The sequence below is a fragment of the Diorhabda carinulata genome, chromosome X (genome assembly GCF_026250575.1).
Source record: "Diorhabda carinulata isolate Delta chromosome X, icDioCari1.1, whole genome shotgun sequence".
Classification (NCBI taxonomy): Eukaryota; Metazoa; Arthropoda; class Insecta; order Coleoptera; family Chrysomelidae; genus Diorhabda; species Diorhabda carinulata.
Genome location: NC_079472.1, coordinates 36,093,017 through 36,113,676, shown reverse-complemented (window position 1 = coordinate 36,113,676; position 20,660 = coordinate 36,093,017). Strand labels below are relative to the sequence as shown.

The 20,660-nt window shown below is 33.3% G+C and overlaps 3 protein-coding genes across 4 annotated transcripts; all 3 read right to left on the bottom strand.

Moving 5' to 3' along the window:
• Nucleotides 1–1,942: 1,942 nt before the first annotated feature.
• Nucleotides 1,943–15,527, bottom strand: LOC130900856 (guanine nucleotide-binding protein G(f) subunit alpha-like). The gene is made up of 6 exons (XM_057811765.1): nt 15,150–15,527; nt 11,542–11,716; nt 10,278–10,375; nt 5,412–5,744; nt 2,937–3,120; nt 1,943–2,156 (listed from the first exon to the last, which is right to left on the bottom strand). Exons 1-6 carry the CDS (start codon nt 15,311–15,313, stop codon nt 1,962–1,964), a joined length of 1,149 nt encoding a protein of 382 aa, XP_057667748.1. The 5' UTR covers nt 15,314–15,527; the 3' UTR covers nt 1,943–1,961.
• A 560-nt stretch (nt 15,528–16,087) lies between these two features.
• LOC130901016 (uncharacterized) lies at nt 16,088–18,034 on the bottom strand. 2 transcript variants are annotated; one of them, XR_009060236.1, is made up of 3 exons: nt 17,682–18,034; nt 17,236–17,619; nt 16,088–17,178 (listed from the first exon to the last, which is right to left on the bottom strand). XR_009060236.1 is itself a non-coding variant. In XM_057812062.1 (2 exons), the coding sequence occupies exon 2, from the start codon at nt 16,956–16,958 to the stop codon at nt 16,170–16,172; it is 789 nt and encodes a 262-aa protein (XP_057668045.1). In that variant the 5' UTR covers nt 16,959–17,178; nt 17,236–17,442; the 3' UTR covers nt 16,088–16,169. The 2 variants fall into 2 exon arrangements, 1 of the variants encoding a protein (XP_057668045.1); XM_057812062.1 differs by lacking the exon at nt 17,682–18,034 and having other exon boundaries at nt 17,236–17,442.
• Nucleotides 18,035–19,600: 1,566 nt separating this feature from the next.
• LOC130901232 (probable 28S ribosomal protein S16, mitochondrial) lies at nt 19,601–20,318 on the bottom strand. Its single transcript, XM_057812441.1, has 3 exons — nt 20,070–20,318; nt 19,854–20,013; nt 19,601–19,798 (listed from the first exon to the last, which is right to left on the bottom strand). Exons 1-3 carry the CDS (start codon nt 20,184–20,186, stop codon nt 19,692–19,694), a joined length of 384 nt encoding a protein of 127 aa, XP_057668424.1. The 5' UTR covers nt 20,187–20,318; the 3' UTR covers nt 19,601–19,691.
• Between the last annotated feature and the right edge of the window lie 342 nt (nt 20,319–20,660).

Sequence of the window (20,660 nt, the reverse complement as noted above, 5' to 3'; positions counted from 1 at the left end):
GAAAACCTCCCATTTGAATGAATTATGTAGTCTGGTTTCAGATTAAATACTACAGATATCCCAGAAAGGCGAAGAAACGAAATTATGAAAAAGATGCATAAATTAACTGATTTAAAGGGACGACACAACAAAGCGCACGCGTACCATTATCGATTTAAAATAGCTGGAATATAATTTCACGGTATTGTTTCTGAAATTGAGATCTGCTAAGAAGAACTCCCTGAAATCTACCTTAATTTCCTAGACAATTCTTCCATATCCATAAGTGAAAACCCTTTGACGCACACTTCGTCGATCGAGGGTGTTGCAGGTTTTCTGCGGTTTTTCTGTAACCTGGTGAACCCATTCACCAGCCAAATGGCCGACGATAGGGAATAATGTAGCGGTAGCTGTACTCACCCGCCCCCAATTAAATTGAAAATAAAAAAAAACACAAAAAAATATACAAAATACCCAAACCGAAAAGAGCTAACTTGTCTAGAGCTCTATCTTCGTTTCTTCTGGCCAATGGTCGTCGCTTTTCCTTCTTTTTAGCTAGTACAGCACAACCCCACCTCTGCAGAGGAACAACTCCTATATCAGCACCAACTACAAAAAAACCTTCCTATAAACATAATTTCCCTTTTCCTACCTAAAAATGATCCAACGAATCTGATATCAAGACTGCTCCATCTCGACCAAAAGATTCCCTAAAAATCACCGATTTAAATGTCCGAGGTGTTGCGAACGAGATCAAAACAGTGATAACGGGTGACAAATGGGATGTTGCCTAAAGTAATCACTTATAATTTTTAGGCAGGTGCAGGGAAAATAATAAAAACTTTGGAAGTCACTGAAGTAGTAATTTTTATTTGAAATAGGTTTCGGTTCAATTGAACATTTTCAACAGACACAATTAAGTTTAAAAAAAAAGATGAGACTTGGTTAGGGATTGACCATTAATGGTAAATATTTTCGAAGTTATCCCCATCTGTATTTGCACAATAATCAAATCGTTTTTGAAACCTATGAAAAATTTGTTCTATTGTAGATAAAAAAATTTCTTTTCTAGTAGCTCCTTTCAAATCATCTTTAGTCTCGAGTTTTTCTATATAACTGTAATCTTTCAGGAGGCCCCATAAGAAGAAATAACTCGGGTTCAAGTCAGGTGAATACGGGGGCCATTCTATACTGTACTCGGGATATCCTAAACCGCGTTCACCATAAACTTCGTAATATCATAAAGTCGAATATATATTTTTTTATTCTTAGCTTTTAAGTGTATTTTGACAGACTGACTTTTTACTTACAAACTTAGTATGAAACCCTCCAAATGCTTCAGTATAGTTTTTACCTTTAGAATAAAAGCACTCGATGAGATACACCTTTACTTCGTTCGTAAGGTCACTCATTTTAAAGTACAGGTACTGCTCTTTATGGCGTCTCAATAAAAACTGCAACCTTATGCGGTAGAGTAGAGGAAGCATATACTAGTTTTGTTCCAACCTGTTAGTCTGGACTATGTATGGCTCTTCAAATAGTAGTTGCTATCAATCAAGTATCGAAAAGACCATTCCGAAAACGGTTCACAAACAATTCCTAAATTGGTTGTAACACAAAACATCATCATTCGTATAACGGTAACTGTTCGATTGGAACACGTAATCTCTATTGCGCAGAATCGTCACCGTACAAAGGACGGTTTTTTCATGGATTGGAACGAACCTACTTTAAGCAATTTTCCATTTGTCACCTTGTATATTTGTAGTATTTAATCTAGGGTGTGGCTGACTTAATACTGCACATGCAGTCTACAAAATTTGATCAAAATTCCTCAAATTGCTCTTTCTCTTTTTATAATATGTAGTGATTTGTGGTTATTAACGCTATTTCTTCTTTTTTCATAAACTAAGTCACCAAGATAAAAGGAGTTTGTAGGTCGGTTGAGCTAAGTTTAAAAACATTTTGACAAACAATTTTATTTAATATAATCCAATTTCTGAAACTCTTTTTCTGAGGATACTTTCATGAACAGAATCGAAAACTTTTTTGATATTATTCGTATCGGTAGCAATAGTATAATGAATGTAAACTTCTCTCGGCGGTAATTGCTCAGTAATATTCTTTCCTGGTGCAAATCCCATGTTTTCGATGAATACAGGTGTTTGAGCAATTCCCTAAAATATATATTTTAATGTTACATAATACATTTCAAATTAAATAAGTAACAACACATAAAAAATAAAAGACAAATCTGAACTTGCTCTACTATGCTGGCACTACACACTATCCGAGGCGACCCGAAGCTATATAATAGTCTATGTTGGACATTCTCAATTGACGAATTCCGACAATAAGCGAAATTATTTCGGCCACTGATCTTAGACTAGAGCTGCCCAATGGACGCTATCTTTTAGGATTGCTATCGTCAACAATGGAAGGAACAGAAAGGAAACCCAATATAAGCGATCCATCGCCATGCTGATTCTGAGAAGATGGCTCTTGGTGAACATACGAGAAAAGGACAAGCAAAGCATCAAGTCACACAATCGCTAATGAGAAGTACCGGAGGTCCGACTGCTACCAAAAGAATATTTTTGATGTTATCAGCTGGTTGCCACCTATACAGAGAGAATTCTTAGACAAAAGAATGTAGACGGCTGCCTGTTATATCTCAGAAACGTACCGTATGGGACATAATACACACCAACTAGAAGTAATATCACAATATTCCCTGGTTGGACGAAGATGATAGAAGTCCGGTTTAGTCGGTAGGTTACGGGAGTCCTACATATCCATCAGCTCTCCGTTACATGGATTCCGCATCATCTTTCCTACGTAATATCAAAATTTTTGCTTATTCGAATAATATGCATATCTATCCCTTTTTTTCGACGTAATCACTGGATTAATAATCGGATAGGGGCTTAACTGTCGCCCATTTATTCCATACTTACTATTATTTTTTGTTTCAAAAATATTTTTGCTCTATCATATTCATTGTTACATTCTTCTTTCCCGTTTGGTTTGAAATTAGTATATTCAGGGAAGTATTTTTCCAGTTTTCTTCCTTGTTCAATTTTCTTTTGTAGCACATCTTGTTTATTCAGGAAAACAATCATGGCAGCGTCTTTCACAGACCTATAAATTATTATTTTCATAAAGACAACGTTAAAGAGCATAGATAAATATTAGTAGGATTAAAGAAAACCGTCAATCGGGGTCAATTTAAAAACGGCCACGGAACAATTTATTTTTTACACCACCAAAACCGACGTTGCGGTGAGATTGACATCAGTTTTGATAAAAATGCAAACATCAATTTACGAGAATCAATGTTGAATTATATATTCATTTATCAGTCCATGCTAAATATATATATATGCTGTCCCTAAAAAAATTTTGGGTTTCCATCGAAAAACCTGGGAAAATATGATTTTCTTTACAAACAAAATGTCGCGATTTTCTGATACATACCAGGTTCATAGGGCTTAAATATATACCTGGAAATGAGATTCCTTAATTGTCAACAGAAAAGAAGATTGACAGATGTCAAAAGCATGATAGCTTATAAACCAACAAAATTAAACTTTCAAGGTGATTTAATGAAATTTTACTAGAAACAGACGCGGTTTAAAGGGGGGTCATCGGAGTCGTGACCTTGACTTTCAGGACAAATATTAGGGGAAGAATTGCGGGGTGGCAAAGTAAAGCCGGAAAAACACATGGAACAGATATATCTCATTGACTTCGTAATATAATAGAATGTGACAAACATATGTAACCACCAATTAACATTTTACGTATCGTTACAATTTTACCAGTATGTACGAAGCTTTTCAACTAACGGTGGTTATAAACTTGGCTTCGAATATCCATGGGAGAAGAAGGTCTCAGAGGACTCGTCTTTTTAAATATTCATAGATATATTGATGTGGAAGCAGAACAGATTTTCAAAATATTCAAAAAGAAGATTGGATTTTGTGTTATAATGTCGAAAAAGTCTATTTAATAAATTAATCATGTAATCTTATATTTGTTTTATTTCTTTATAGGAATTTTATCATTTTCAATCAGAAAAATTTACCTATAGAAAGCTCTGATTACAGTTTTGCTTTTTCTTTATTTTTTTTTCTTTTAATTAATGATCCCCCAAACTCAGAAGCTGAAACCCCGCCTTACTAGAAATACACCTGATTTTAATAAAATACATAAAAATTAACCTAAAAATAAGATTGTGCTTAAACGGCATTTAAAAGATATCAATTTGTTTGAATTTCAATTTTAACTTACAAAATGTCCTTATTGGTATTATAAGGTATTTCGTATTTATTTACACTCTTTCTATTCGTGGGGTGAATTAATAAACACTGTCTCTTACGTTCTTAATTTATTTATACACCATACAATATACTCGACTTTCAAAGATAAAATTTCGGCAGAAATATTACTCGTCATGGTCGAAGCCTTCTCATCTATATTAGTCCTAATATCGTTTTTCATTTGTGGAAATATTGTCGTCAATATTGGCCGAAATATCATTCTTCAGAGTTGAAATAATTCAATGTCAAAATCTTCTCGTCTATCTTAGTAAAAAATGACGGGATCAAAGTGGAAGACTCGTCTTTGAATAAATATGTTTCTGGATCAAAGCCTTCACTTACCAGTGCCATCTTGAGTCTTTCTACTAATTCACTCTTCTTACCGGACGTTTCCAACTAACGATTCTCCAGTTCGGCTTTCAGCTCCGTCACTTAGACTCTTGGCCATGTTTATGTCACTATTTATTTACAATACCCCACACCTGACACCAATGTAACGTTTTTCGTTTTTACTTACACTCTTTCTATTCGTGTGGTGAATTAATAAACACTGTCTTTTACGTTCTTAATTTATTTACACACTAAAGAGTACACTTAACTTCTAATAATTTACTTATAAATATCACTTGAACAATTTCTTTGATTACTTTTACTAATTCGTTCTTTTTACTACGTCTATTTATTTAAAACTCGACTCCGCTTCCACAAATCATTTCTAAAACTAATAAATAAAATTCTACAAAGTTCTAGAACAAAAAGAAATAAATAAATAGATTTTCCTAGAAATTACTTAAGAGGAATAATGTAAATAAACCACCTTTTATAATAAATAGTTCCGTCTGCCATTTATAAAAAAAAACAGATAAAAGGTGCCGTATTAATTCGCAGAATTTTAAAATTCCAGTGGAGCTGGACAGGGCCGGCTAAGGACTCAGTTCGAAAACTTGTTCGTAACAGTATTAACTTCTAATGAAGAAGTAGAAATTATATGAAATTATTCTAACGTTTGATCTGAGTAATGAAGCCCTTTATTAATACCTACACAAAAATATGGAAAATGAGAATTTCCTACCCCGTTTTTTTTATTTTAAATATATAAATATAACTTACACACTCGAATATATATCTCTAAAGAGATTAAAGGCTTCCTTGAGTCTATTAACAGAGGAATCTTCTCTTAATGTCATATCGAAATCGCTAGCTGCTATAAGAAACAATATTGCTTGTATTCCAGCAAATACTTTAATCCATTTTTTTCTTTCTCCTCTTTGCCCACCGACGTCGAACATCCAAAATTCTGCGGTACCACCACCGTATTTTTTTGGTACCGGTATATCAAACTCAATTTTTGTAATTGATCTTGTTACAGCTCTACAGAATAAAATGTCTTGATTCGTTGGTATGTACTCCGGGTCGTTGATTTCGTCTATTTTATTCAAAAATCTAATAAATAAATAAAAAATTAATTTTTGATTAAGACCAAAATTAAGATTAACCACGTAGGGTTATTGGCGAGTAAAAACTGCTTCACATGATACAATACAAAATAAGACGCAATATTTCTTGATCAAAAGCATGATCAGATTAATTTCAGCTGATTGTTACATGCAAGATGTCGCACTTGCAACATTATCGGATTGATGTAGTTTTATTGCGTGCAAGTTGCAATTCTAGGGAGAACTCTAGTTACTTTTCACGGTACAACCCACCTGTTCATCACTGACCACTTTTTTCTTGTTTATTTCACTTTTCGTCCAGTAGTTTCAGTATTTCTGATAAAATACCATCAGAAATACTGAAACTACTGGACGAAAGGGGCATTGCAGTGCTTCACAAGCTGTTCAACAAGATACATATATGATACTGGTCATTACCCTGAACAGTGGCTATCTTCAGTTTTTATTCCTATCCCAAAAAAATCGAACGCAAGAAAGTGTGAAGATCATAGGCTAATTAGCCTTATGAGCCACTCCCTAAAAATATTCCTAAGAATAATACATCAGAGATTATATAGAAAATGTGATATAAGCGACTCGCAATTTGGATTTAGACAGGGGTTAGGTACAAGAGAGGCAATAGTCGCAACAGGTCCTTGTAGAGAACTGCTATGACCAAAGAAAAAATGTTTGTCTATGCTTCATAGACTACGAAAAAGCTTTCGATAAAGTTCAACATCACAAACTTATGCAGCTCCTTAAAAAATTGGATTTGGACGAAAAGGACATTCGTTGTATCGAAAATTTGTACTGGCACCAAAAAGCGCAAGTCAAAGTAAATCATGGTCTAACTGAGCAAGTTCGGATTCGCAGAGGAGTACGTCAAGGTTGTATATTGTCGCCGCTCCTGTTTAATATATACTCTGAAGCCATCTTTCGAGAGTCACTTGAAGATAGAGATATTGGGATCAAAGTCAATGGAGTCTGGGTCAACAACATACGTTACGCCGATGACACAGTGCTGATTAAAGATAATAGATAAATAATAAATCGTAGAATCCTGAAGATACCATGGACTGCCAAAGTGAGGAATGAGGATATTCTCAGGCGTTTCAATAAAGACCGTGAACTCTTTAACATCGTGAAGAAACGAAAGATTGCATATCTTGGCCATATAATGTGAGGCCATAAATATCAATTCCTTCAGCTGAGAGTCGAGGGCAATATTGAAGGTAAGAGAGGATTGGGACGGAAGAGGATGTCATGGTTGCGGAACGTGAGGTAGTGGACGGGTATACAAGATATTCAGATATTGATCCATACCGCTAGAGATAAAGAAGCCATGAAAAATGTGGTCGCGAACATCCATTAATGGATAAGCATTAAAAGAAGAAGAAGATTTCGCTTTTCATTTCCATTTCACTCTATGAAATTGGCAAGTTGTCTTGCACCATGCTAAGCTGCCTTGATTGAGCTTTAATAAATTCGATTTTTAAAATCTAGATTTAATTACTTAGTTTGCAGTCTTTCAGGTAGCTCATAAGTTTCTTTGGATCTTCTTGAAGTAGATATTCCGTTGAATACAGTCAATTAACAGTTAATTAAGACAGTTAACTCACTATTGCACATTCCGTACATTGGTTTCTAATACCCTGCTAGTCGGTAGTCATGTGTGATACGAGTTAGATTCATAAGGCCGCTTGACATCATGCAATACAACGTGCAAAAAATTGCATGCAAGTCTCTGTAAACAGTAAAAGTAAACAAATTCCTAACCTCAAATTTGCTCTAATATTTTGTACCATTTATCAATGAAAATAACAAAGTTAAGTTTTACGAAAATCAGCTGATCTGCTAAGTCAAAAGTAACTAGAGTGCAACTTGTACGTAATAAAAATGGCACAAAACCGATAATGTCAAGATCTTACATGAAACAATCAGATGAACTTCAACTTTTGATCGAGAAATATTGCGTCTTGCATTGCATTGCATCATGTCAAGCGGCCTTTAGGCAAGGCGCAAATTGGGACACGTATAGCACGTGTGAGGTAGCGAGACACAAATAGGAAACGGTGGGGTTTGGATTTGATTGGCAGTTTGTGACTAGTCGGCAACAAGAAATGTATGACAATTTTGACAATTGTTTTTATTGAACTCAAGTTCTGAATCTGATCGGATGATCTAATGAATTTATTATATCGAAGATACAACACCTATGAAAAATTTACAATTACAACTAAAATGAGTGATATTGATTTTGCTAATTATTTCCGAATGAATCGAAACTAGTACCCCTAATCCGATTCTCAGTTTCGTCTTCATATAATCACCATTTTTTGTATCGTGAAGCTCTCTGTGTACCCTTACCGCCTTTATTAACTTTTCTTCTGTCATTTTTACGTAAAAAAATAAAGGAACGACTTGCTAGTCACCCACACTGTGTCTGAATGACAACGGGACAAGTCTGTCAGGTCACGCTGCTTCATCAATTTGCGTCAATGTATTCAATCTGGTAGATTACAAGTTTACGTGCTGTGCTGCGTCACACGTGCCCTAATTTGCGCCTTGCCTTAGACGGGTATTACTTGTTCACTTCAACTTATATTGTTAGGTTAGGTTTTTCTTGGATTTTATTTTTAAAAAATTCTTTGAAATCGTTATTTACTATATAGTTACTCTTTACTGATTGCTCGATGTTGTATGCATTTTTTCTAATCCATCTGCTCTTTCATTTTCCTCTATTCCGGCGTGGAATGGAACCCACAAGAAATAAACATTTATCTTAGTGAACTTCGGGAATTTGTTATTATAAAGATATTTTTAGACCCAATTTTCTGAAATTCCTCAATGGCAAACGGTTCAGCAGAATGGATAGATGCAATAAGAGGAAGTACAAAGAATTTCAACAGGTTTTCGGAGTAGAAAGCGGTAGAATGTCGAAGTTATTGTATTTACTTAAGGTTCTTAGGAATTTTATTACGTATGTCGGTGATTCTAATTTATTGGGGTGGGCAAGTTCTAGGCCTGTAATAGGGAGGGGTATTGTCTATGAAGGGATAACATCTATTGATGATATATCATAGATGTTTGGAAATTGCAGATTCATACTGGATAGATATGTTGACTCTGTGATAGAAAAGAGGAGTATTTGAGTTGGTTGAAAATTTCGGTCAGATACGACATGTATTCGATAATACAGAGATCGCGTACGAGTCACTCAGATAAGATAATGCTAAGATAATTTATTCATGATAAAATATAATAAATATTTAAAGAATTAGGAAATTTATTATTATCATAACAGATTTTATTTTGATATTTATGTGGTAAGTGATTATAGGATGTGTAAATAGCAGACTATAGTTTTATAAAGACGAAAATTAGCTCGAAACGTCAAACATTTTGTTCATTAAATTATCCATTTATTAGCAAAAACATATAAAAAATTCTAAGAATTATATATATATATATATATATATATATATATATATATATATATATAAATATAATACAGACATCGGCATAAGTGAGACAACACATTTGCATTAAGAGGAAAAAATGAAGTGTCAGAATTTATTAAAGGAAATTACAAAAAATAAATCGAAGAAGGTGTTCAAATTCATGCCCATCTTGGTCAATGTATTTACGGCAAGGTTTCTCAACGGAGAGGCAGGTTCAGCAGAGTTTCAAATTCTTCAATTACAGTTCGGAGGTCGGGAAGGGTGCGTGATCCTCTTGCAAAAATGCAGTCCTTGAGAAGGCCTCACAAGAAGGAATCACGGTGTGTCAAGTCACACGACCGTACGAGCAACTTAACGAATCCTCGTATGTCTATTCATTCTCCAAAATAAACATTAATGTACTCCGGCATACATAACGCGGAATGCGGCGAAGCTCTTTCCTGCATGAAACGCTAGATGTTCGCGATTGTTAGTTCGTTGTTCATTTGCCCACGTAAATCCTCGAGCATTTCCAAATTACTTTGGCCTGTTACGTCCTCAAAATAGTACGGACCTTACGCATGAATATCTGCCCACACACATACACCTCAGGCATGTTTAATTCCTCTCAATGAAGACGTGAGGATTCTGATCGTTCCAGCACACTCAGTTATGTCGAATGACCGTACCGTTTAGCTTGAAGGTTGCTTCATCCGACCACAAAATGGATTGCTGGAACTGGACTCGCAAAATTCTAATCTGCGATCGAAATCATAACTCGTGTATGCGTTTCAGTATTCGACGTAAAGAACGATTGGATAATTGAAGTTCTCCCGATAGCTGCACTGCAGATTGGTTCGGTTGCTCAACTCTAGCGCCACTGTTTCCATATTTTCGTTAGTTATTATAGATACCGTACGTCCAAAACAACACGAGTCCGTTTTTGAGAATTTCTGGTACGTCTTCTACACTATTGAACGATTTGGTAGCGGCGAGTTCGGAAATTGTTGTTGAAATTCGACGTATAATTAATTGTATAATCTGTTTAAAGCACACATGAATATTTTAACGATGGCTATAAAATGGAAAATTTTACTTACATCTCTGTACTGTCAATAAGTTGATATTCATTGGATCTTTCAAAAGTTTTTCTTACTCCTCCATCATTCCAAGCTGCTTTTACATGACGTACGTACTCCTATAAATAAAATAGAAAGAACAAAACTCAAAATTTCCAAGTCACATCTCCAAACTCAGTGAGAGGCTAAGTTAAAAGGATTTTTATTCAACATTATACTATAATACCGATCAGGGTATGAATATATTTCTTTCTAGTTTTTGAATAAATAATATATTATTTTATTTCTATTCTTTCTTGCCTTTTTATGATTTAAAACATTTACTTTTGCAAATCATCTGATTTAATTCAAATTGAGCTGATATTAGTTGCTTACAATTTACATTCATGTGAAATGTGAGTATCTCAGATAATGACGTCATTGCTCAGTGAATAAAAGGAACGTGTAGTGTGCGTTAATATTCACAATGACCACATTAAATTCACAATTATCATTGGTGATCAAACTGTTACTCACAGCAAAATCTTAGGTTGGTATTGTGTAATTACTTGCTTATTTTGATGACAAGATCTGACAGCGTGATGTCCTCAACCTCACTTTTAATCTGAGTGCACAAAACTCACTAAAGCATCACAGATTGCACTTCTGAGACTGAACGTGCATGGAACTGATGTCACCAGTGAGAATAATTTGAGTTTTGGTGTAAATGGAAAGCAGCTATTATCAGATAATTCTTTGATAAGATGGGTCAAATTGAATGATATACTGAGACATTCACTTAGCTCATTATATTTAAACCTAAAATTCACTTCTCAGTACAAAAGTGATATAATAGATATATAAGTCATCATGATTTCTCATTTGAGAATTTTAACCTAATTTTTAATGGATTTTCATAGAGAAAACTATCCTACATGCAAAACAAGATGGTGGGTGAAATAGCCATATATTATTTCACCTACCATCTTATTTTTCTCATTGAAGATCCATCAAAAATGAGTCACTTATAGTAAAAATCTCAAAAGTGATAAAAAATGTAATCATATTGGTTTACCTCTAACAGAGATAATAAGACGAATTGAATTATTTTCGTAAAATTTTGGTGCTGAATCGGTAAGAGAAGTAAATATCTTAATTCATCTGATTTGAATGAAATTGAATGAGACGTAGAATTATATGAGTTGAAATTATTGGAAATTTTATTTAAAAGGAACGCTATAAACATAGAAGTTGAAGTATATTTCATATTTTATGAGTGTAAGTTAGTAAAATAACATTTTTTTACCTCTGTAAATTCACTAGGTCCTGTGGATCCTAATTTCAAAATAAAGTCAACGGACTCTTTAGTTTCTGCTTTTTCTACATCTACAGGCGGATCAAGTTTATCCATATTACTAACTATAGCATATATAGACTCGTGAATGTTTTGTTTTATAAGTGGAATTTTTTCTTTACGTTCACTGCAAAAACCCAAAACATATTTATTTTACTAGTTAAGTATCGAAAACAATTGATTAATTGTCTATCTTTAACAGATTCTCAAATTCCTAAAAAAACTTCAATTTTTTGGATGTAGAATAGATCGAATTGAAAAAAATGTTTAGAGCTTTGCTGTTCTTGTAGCTTTATTTAAGATAAATTAGCAAACTGAAATACAAAGCTTTCCGTTTCAAATGATATCTATAGAGCTGATGACAATGACAAACTGAGATATTCATTCAGTTTAGTAGCGGTGTTAGGGTAGAGCGCGGTTGGGCGATCGCCCAGGGCGCCGGCTCATCTTTCATAGTCCGAGGTCTACTTACTCGTAAATTCCCTAAATCTTTATGTTGGCAACACTTGAATGAAATGCAGTAATGAAACTGTTCGATCGGAACAGTGTTGCCACCTCAATTTTAGTAATGGGGGCTGTTGCTAAAACCAAAAAGGGATAGATCGGGCTAGATAGAGAGCAAATTAAATGATGACAAAAAAACGCTTACTTGCTAATTTAAATCACAAAAAAACTAAATTGATGCAGTTGCTATAATCGAAACAAATCTACCACAACAATATGAATAAATCAATACCTATAAAACAAACTGCGAAAGTTCGTTAGGATGGTGCAATGCAAAATTGAGATTTTGGTGCAAAATTTTAAGAAAATGTGAAAGGGCTAGATTACTCTTTCCTGGCTAAATAATTAAACAACGAGTTCACCTAATGTAAAATGTGTTAGATCTAGCCCCAAAAGGGATAAGGTGGCGACACTGGTTCAGAACACTGCATGTAGTTTATTTTATCGAGAATCCCCTATCACAAAGAAACATGTTGTCTTACTTAGCAACTTTGTCAATTGAAGACGAATTGTTGAAAACATCGACCTCGATAACCTTATAAGAGTTCGCTTTTAGAAAGGCCAAAATTTTATTAGCTCGTTTTAATAAACGGTTATTTTTTATAATAAATGATTATTTCTTTTGATAAATGGTTATTTCATTATATCATTCCCCTTTTTTCGCATGGGTTTGAATTGTAATTGAGGAGCACCGTAGAAATCACGCCCAGAGCGCTGGTAGTGTTAAAACCGGCAATGATTTGGTTCATTGTATTCTAAACCAAAATGCACTAGCACAAAAGTAAAATAAAAATAAATTCGCAAATCTTAACCACGATGTTAATCGCTAGGCACTAATCAAAAAACAAATCAAACTGAGTATAGAATGGGATGTAGAATCAAATGAGCTTTTACGTAAAAAGAACGCAACTATATTGTGAGATATTTCCCTCTTATCCTAATTTATCAGTTTAGCGTTTTAAATTGGTTTGTTTCCGGTTTAGCGCTTTAAATTGGTTTGTTTCCGGTTCGGTTTAATGAGCTGGATTTATGGAATTGGATGAAAGGTTTTATTTTATTTTTAGTGATAGAGCTTGACTGAAGAGGGAAAAAAAGAATAGTAAGAAAAAAGCGACAAATAATTTTCCACGTTTTTATTTATTCAACTTTCATTCGCACTCGAATTGTGATCTGTCTCTAATGTTTTTAAACAGACCGAAGAACGGATCCATTTTCTGGTTAGGTTAGGTTTACCTTCGATGTTAGGTATATTCAAACGTCGATTAGGTTATCTTAATTAGTGGATTATTGAGGAAAAGTGTATTTTTCTATAAAGTGAGATACGGTGTCGAATAATTTATAAATCCACTTCAAAAATCCGGAAATCAAGCGATCCAAATACATATTGGTAAAACCAAATGTACTCATTTCCGACATCTTGAACCTCGATAAACAGATTCTGTTACTTCGAAAACGCCAACTTAGCGTGTTCTAAACAGGGCAGATACCCAGATAACGAAAAGTTTCTACCAACACCCATATAGGTGTCTTTCAGAAGATCACTTGACAAGGAGACCAAGACAAAGTACGATGAAAGATGCTAAATCATGGTCAACAGTAAGCGCAGGAAAAATACATCTGATTGATTCATTCATTCAACTCCGTCGGTTTTTTTGTTATTTTCATCGCATACAAGATGTACTTCAATAGAGAAATAGTTATTTTTATGCCAAGGACTGAAAGTGCTACTTTGTAGGACGAGTCTGAAAAAACAGACGAGTCTTACTAAGGAGTTTTTCAGCCGCGGCGTTCACAACACGCATAAGATCCAAAACTTTTTAAATTACATTGAGGAAAGAAAATAAATAATAGAGAAATATAAACATTTTATTTATTGAACAATATAATGTACTTAATGATATTTGCAATGTCAATATTAATTTATTAATTATTTGCAAATGTTGATTGTACCTCCAAGACAATTATTAATATTTATTGGATTGGATGCAGATGTATATCTCTACTAGATGTTGATAGAATCTCTGTAGATGTGTTTGCGATTTCTATACAATTTGTAGATGTGATTGTGTCTTCGATAGAATTTGTAAATTGATTCGTATTTGTAGTGGAATAAAATTATGCAAAATCATCGAAGTGAAACTGTTAACTATCAACATTGAAGTGGATAGATTCACATTTAAGGAAGTTAAAGTTGTCTACCCCAGAGCGTCCCGAAAGTGTTTTGCAGTACGGAACTGTCACTTTCACTACGTGGAACACTCAAAACGTCGTCTAATAGTTATTTTTGATTGGAATCAGTGAAATGTCAATCGGATTAGCTAAACAATTAAAGCACTTTCGAAAAACTGAGTTTTTCTTTTTCTGTGATTCGTGATTTTCGTTATTTAAAGTGTTTACTTTTAATTTTCGAAGGATAGCTGCCTCATATACATAGAGAGCCAAACCTGAGATAAGACAAACTAGGGCATACATATATGCACTCTTTTATTAATTAACTGTTCCACAGGCGCGAAATTCGATTGCTGACTGGCGAATCTTCATATTATAGGCATCACGGACGACTCGGTGTGATTCAAATATTTGAGCAAGCCTTACAGTTTGCCTAGTGGCGTTTAAAGGTTTAAGACAAGGTGCCTGATTAGATTTTGAAACGACATCGTCTTTTGGTAGTTTTAAGTGAGACGCAACGGGCCTTTCAAAAGTCATACGTGCGTAACGGCTCCCGACCGCTCACTAACGGAAGAGAAAAGAATTAGTTTGTAATTACAGTCATTATGCAATAGCAAGAGCATTGCATGATACCAAAAAACGTACAATATTCATTTTTATCAAGAAATGACTTGTAATTAATTAAATTTATTGCATAACTTATCCTGTATACGTACTGCATCACGATTAATGCATTGAATAGATATAATCGACAAAAAAACTATCTGTTTAAAGCGCTCGCACTAAAGAGCATAATGAAATACTTTCCTTATTTAAATAAATGTATCAGATATGAAAAGCTTTTAGAAAATATCACTCAATAGGAAATCAAAGAAAGACATACTTACATGTTCGAATACCCGTTGATGTGCAAAATTTTCATCTGTTTAATAATAGTAGTTTTACCAGATTCTCCAGTACCCAGTAACAATAATTTATTTGTGCCCAAAAATTTCGTGGTATACCGTTCATGGTCATTTTTATCTTCTTGTGTACTACTACCGCAAACCATATTTTGATTACCTACCTTTTATAACGCAACGTTTCAGTATCACCAAAATAATTATTAATCTTTAATCTAGTTTTAATATTTTATCTAAAAAAATTATTATTTATATCTATTATTTATCAATCTTATCAATGTCGAGTAGAATAGAAATCATTTTGAATCAGTCTCTTAAATTTGCAATTCGTTTTGTTCTTTTTAAGGTGTAATCAATATCAATAATCCGTCAGAATTTCAGCCTATACTCGTCCTTGAAATGTAAATATGTAAATACACATAAAAACATACATAATTTGTGTTTTTGTTAAATCTTTAGTATTTGTAATATTTTTCCAAACCTTGTAAAAAAATTTAGTAAAGTAAATTCCAACGCATTGTTTTACCAAAACTTCGATTATTATTAAAAATATGATTATTTTTTTTCTTTATTTCGACAATAAAAAAATTTGCAAACTACGCCCTACTACCAGTAAAATAATTTACATCCCTCAAAATGCGAAGAAAATACAGTTCTCACCGAAAATGTATAATTCTAGCAGAAAAATGGTAGCTTCCCAAGCAGCACAGTGTCGTTACTATGACGTCAATTATAGGCCATTGGCGACCAATGGGGACGTCTAAAAAGACGTCTAAAATGACGTGATTATGACGGGTTAATGTCACATCCTACAGACGTCAACTAATGACGTACCTAGTCCGGCTGGTGAGACGTCAAAATGACGTACTTACTTTTGACAAATGACGTATAAGTAGGATCAAAAATATAAAAAAATGCGTTCAAATTAATACCAGTTTATTACAAACTCTTAAAAAACTACATACTATTACACTTATAGAACATAAAAGTTGAAATAAGGAATTACTAATGATGCAATAATGAAAATGACAACCATTCCTGCTTGAAAGGAAAAACAATACATTTCGAAAAAACTTTGTGGCAGTGCAATAACTCGATATACTCTGATAAATTTTGGATAAATTCTTTTGAGTCGACAGGGTATTTGTAAAATGAACGGTAATCCTGAAACCTCCTACCTAATATAAAAACTGCTCCATTATTATCCACTACATTTTCTATTTTGAAAACCAGTCCTTCTAAGGTAAGACAAAAACAATTTGCTTCTGAATATGATGCAATAGAAAAAATAAAATCTTTATAATGAAGCTTTTTATACTGCTTGCAAGAGAAATTTGGCGTTGGTCCTAAGAAATGGGACAATTCACATTTACAGAAGTGTTCATCATCAGGTGAAGTAGAGTCATGTTTTTCGTACACTGTCATTTCAATTTCTTTTAAGCGTCTATTAATCTGTTGTAACGGTTTATTCGGAGACTGAACTAACGATTTTAAATGGTGGAGATAATGCAAGAGATGAGTAACTACTGTACGTCGAACGTACCTTGAAGCTGCCCAGTTTGACAATTTCGAATGCAAATCGCTAGGCGGCGGTTCATTAGAAAATAAATCGTTAGGGGGCACGTTACTGGAATAGGAAGTCAAATGGTTGTATAACGTCGCATCATTGAAGAGCAAATTTTCATTAGGCGAGTTTACATTAAAATCTAAATCTCTTGAGGAACAGGTGTCATTTTCACTTTCACACATTGAACCAGCAAAAAAAAACGGAATTTGATGATTCATTGGAATCATTATTAACTATTAAAGATGTATTATAACAATTCTGACTCACAGGTGCTAAATTTGCTTCTGCCACCCTTCTGTAGAGTTGTCTTTGACTAACAACACTTTTTTTCTTACGGGTTGCCATGCTGCTGCTTTTTCAATTTCTCTGGTGCATGTTTCAACCACACCTTGATGGTATCTTCTATTTCTTTCTGACTGACTAGAGGGGAGCTTTTTCTTACAGCACCTAAAAATGTTGTTTCAGATTAATAATAAGTATGCACCTACAAGTGAAAACACTTACCAATAATCACATCCTTTACGTTTAAGTTTTTAAAAGCCTTTTTCTCACCTCGTTTGCCACAAAAATTCCAATTAGTTGCAAGAGAATAAATGAACAAAAAATTTAAAATGCGGTTTGTATGTCCAGTAAAATCTCTCCCTCCAAAAGTCGATAGATATGCCGACTGGAATTACATAATTTAAATTGTAAAATACATATTAAGTGGTACAGAACACCCACCAAATCGCCAAACAACTTTTTGCTGCCGTCCGCCATTACGCGCACACGCGTTCACACCAGCAGTCCAGCACGCATGCGCCTGCACGTCTCGTATCGTATCGTGGCATTTCGATTAAAATCGCGCCAAAATTAAATCTTGGTCGACAGCCTCGACAGGAATCGATGCTAAAAATAATTGTTTCCTACTAATAAAATAGTTAAATAATTGTTAATTACAACATTCTCACTTCATCTTTAAATTCAAATTGCATTTCCACTTAAAACGTCAGTTTAGTATTTTCATTGCTAATTAATGAATTTATATTTATATCCAAATTTTAGGTAAACAACAATTTAAAATGTACAATTTTTTATAAAGCACGTATAGGGCTTAGTTTTTGTAATAAACTTTCGTTCTAATTTTTTTTATAGTTGATTAAAAAGCACTTAAAACGACCGAAAACAAACGTACGAAAGACGTCTCTAGACGACGTCAAAATGACATCTGAAATGTCACGTCATATGGACGTCGCTTATTGGTCTACGACGTCGCCGACTAATAATGTCCAATAATTGACGTCATTATAACGACACTGTGCTGCTTGGGTTACGATTAAATTAAGTAGTAAATAGATTTATTTCAATTTGTACCATCAAATTTTCTATTTGTTTTTTGATTACCCCTTTAAAAACCGATAAAGAAATGATGGATTACTTCAATGGCCGTATCTACGTATGAGCAGTAAAAAATCCCAAATCTATGATTAGATAATCATAAATTGATAATAAAATTGAATTGAGCAGTGAATTCAATTTCATTTTGAACTATTAGAGCAGTTAGAATTTCCTTTATTCATTACTAAATCTATAGATTCCCATGTAAACCAATAAATATTTATTTATTTGTTATCACTTTTGCTACAAATAATACAATTCTGAATGAATAAAATATGTTAGGTTATTTTGATTTAGCAGACGCTAAAAATGAGCTGAATACATAGATGAATCACATCCTAATCATATATGTAATACTTCTATATGGACAGTTTCTATAAGTGGAAACTGTTCCTACTAAGGAAGATAGAATGTCAACGATTTCTCTATTCTCCGAGGTTCCAGCTCGGTTCTGCGCATTCTCAAGCATGCGCAGTATAGATAAAGTGTCTCAAATGAGAGAGAAAATGAATATTGTCGGCATCGTAGCGTAGGAACATTTTTTCCCATACCAACTGTCCATATAGGAATATTACATATATGGGAAGTATATGAATCACGCAATCTACTATTACTATTTATATGCTCTAGCATATGAAAATAATATTTTTCTATGTATTCCTACAATCTAATTTTTATTCTGTGAGGATTATAATTTATTAGAACCAACGTTCTTTTAGTTTTCTCCTGAGAGTACAAATTTAATAATAATCAGAGCAGTTAATCTGCCCCAAAAAATCATGTTTTTTCCATGTTTTTAGAGAGATGCAAATAAAAATTTTGACATATAAGATAGTACAAATTAAAATAAAGATATTTACTCCTTCCATTTTTCTCCCAAAAGTATACGTTTGCAATAAGCACAATATGTTCTTTCCTTTTTTTGGAGGAGTGCAAATTATTTAATAGTATAATTGTAGTAGTACAAATGAAAACGGAGCCTAACCGTGAGCGATTTTTTTATAAAATCAATTATCATTTTACTAAGGTCTTTCAAATCTATTTTTGTATATCATTGGTAAATATCAGATCATCCATCTCCTTTAGATAGCAAACTCAAATTCCCGTTTCAGCGCCATCTCTTGGTTCATTAGCAATACTAAACATACATGGAAACAACAGTTTCATTTTTGGTTTTGGCAGTATATTTCAAATTCTACAAATTACCAGCTACTAAGAGTCTAACTAATTTGTAACAATATTTGTGGTAACTTTTCACACAACTATTTACTTTATATAAATTACGCTTGAAATTATTTTCATCAAATACATTTGTCCCTGGTTACATATATGAATACCTCGTAAAGGTCAGATATTATAGCACTACAGATGCCTAATACATTCCATTGTTCCGATACTTAATGTTAATTGATTATTAACTAATTAGAAATTGAAAGTAATGAAGTAGTTTATTGTATGGAATATTATTCATAAAAATTCAATTTAAAACAAATTTTAATTTACTTAAAACTTTAATACACTCTGTATATTACATGTATATTCTTAATGCATACTATTCAATGATATTGAATAAACTCCATTTATCAAGTTTTATCTTCGCTTGCTGTTTCTACATTTTGTTTTGCCTTTTCTCTATTGCGCCAAGCAGTCATATAACTTCTTGGATGTATTGGATAAAATCCTGCAAGACCTACAATTTTAATGGAAGTGTGATTTGAAATTGTTCAATGAAAAAATTTTATTACCCAACAGCTCGAGGACAGGATTTGAAGCTGTAGCCCCATTCGATAACCAGTACCTTATTCTCTCAAAGTTTAAAGAAGTAAGTTTTTCATTATTTTCATTTGGAAACGGATCGTGCGTTCCAACTTGTTCTATTTCGGGATCATGTTGGTCAGTTCTTATCTACAATATCTCAATCAATTTTGTCTATATACAAAAATTATTGTCATTTTACTTACATCTGAGACAACAATGTGATAAAAGGGCCTGTTAGTACAACCTTTTCTCATGAACCTAATTATTTTCGTTGCTCTCGGCACTGGTAGACCCGCTTTACTTACAGCAGGACCTGACATGTTTTCTGTTAATACATTTGAGCGTTAATACAATATTGTAAATAATCAGCAAATGTTAATTTTTATTAACTGTAAAGCTAACCTAGTTTAAACACATGTCATTTATAATCAGTTATCAGATCGATTCCTTTGAGGCAACGTTGCCAATTGTAGTATATTTACGTGTAAAATATTAACAAATAATAGAAAAATAAAAATTTTTCCAAAACAAAAAAATCACTTTTCAATTATATACATTGAACAAAGTCGGTGTTGAAACAGTTTCTATACATTAGAATTTTGCCCTAGCTATTAATATGTTAACAAATAAGCTATAATATCATAAGCTATAGTATCATTTCCACTGATGAATATTCATATATTATAACACTGATTGATATTGAATTTGTTTTAAATATGGGTTATTATGGATACAAGTGGGTAATGAGTAATACTGGTTGCCTACTAGTAGAAAAACGTATTTGTATGTTGAAC

Coding starts and splice junctions, on each gene's coding strand:
- LOC130901016 (XM_057812062.1), bottom strand. CDS start 16,958: ATGATTCCAATGAATCATCAAATTCCGTTTTTTTTTGCTGGTTCAATG.
- LOC130901232 (XM_057812441.1), bottom strand. CDS start 20,186: ATGTCAGGTCCTGCTGTAAGTAAAGCGGGTCTACCAGTGCCGAGAGCA. Junction 20,014..20,069: donor ATCACATTGTTGTCTCAGAT/GTAAGTAAAATG, acceptor GAGATATTGTAG/ATAAGAACTGACCAACATGA. Junction 19,799..19,853: donor TCCTGTCCTCGAGCTGTTGG/GTAATAAAATTT, acceptor TTAAAATTGTAG/GTCTTGCAGGATTTTATCCA.
- LOC130900856 (XM_057811765.1), bottom strand. CDS start 15,313: ATGGTTTGCGGTAGTAGTACACAAGAAGATAAAAATGACCATGAACGG. Junction 5,745..10,277: donor CTTATTGACAGTACAGAGAT/GTAAGTAAAATT, acceptor TTTATTTATTAG/ATTTTTGAATAAAATAGACG. Junction 2,157..2,936: donor TTTTGAAACAAAAAATAATA/GTAAGTATGGAA, acceptor TATATATTTTAG/GGAATTGCTCAAACACCTGT.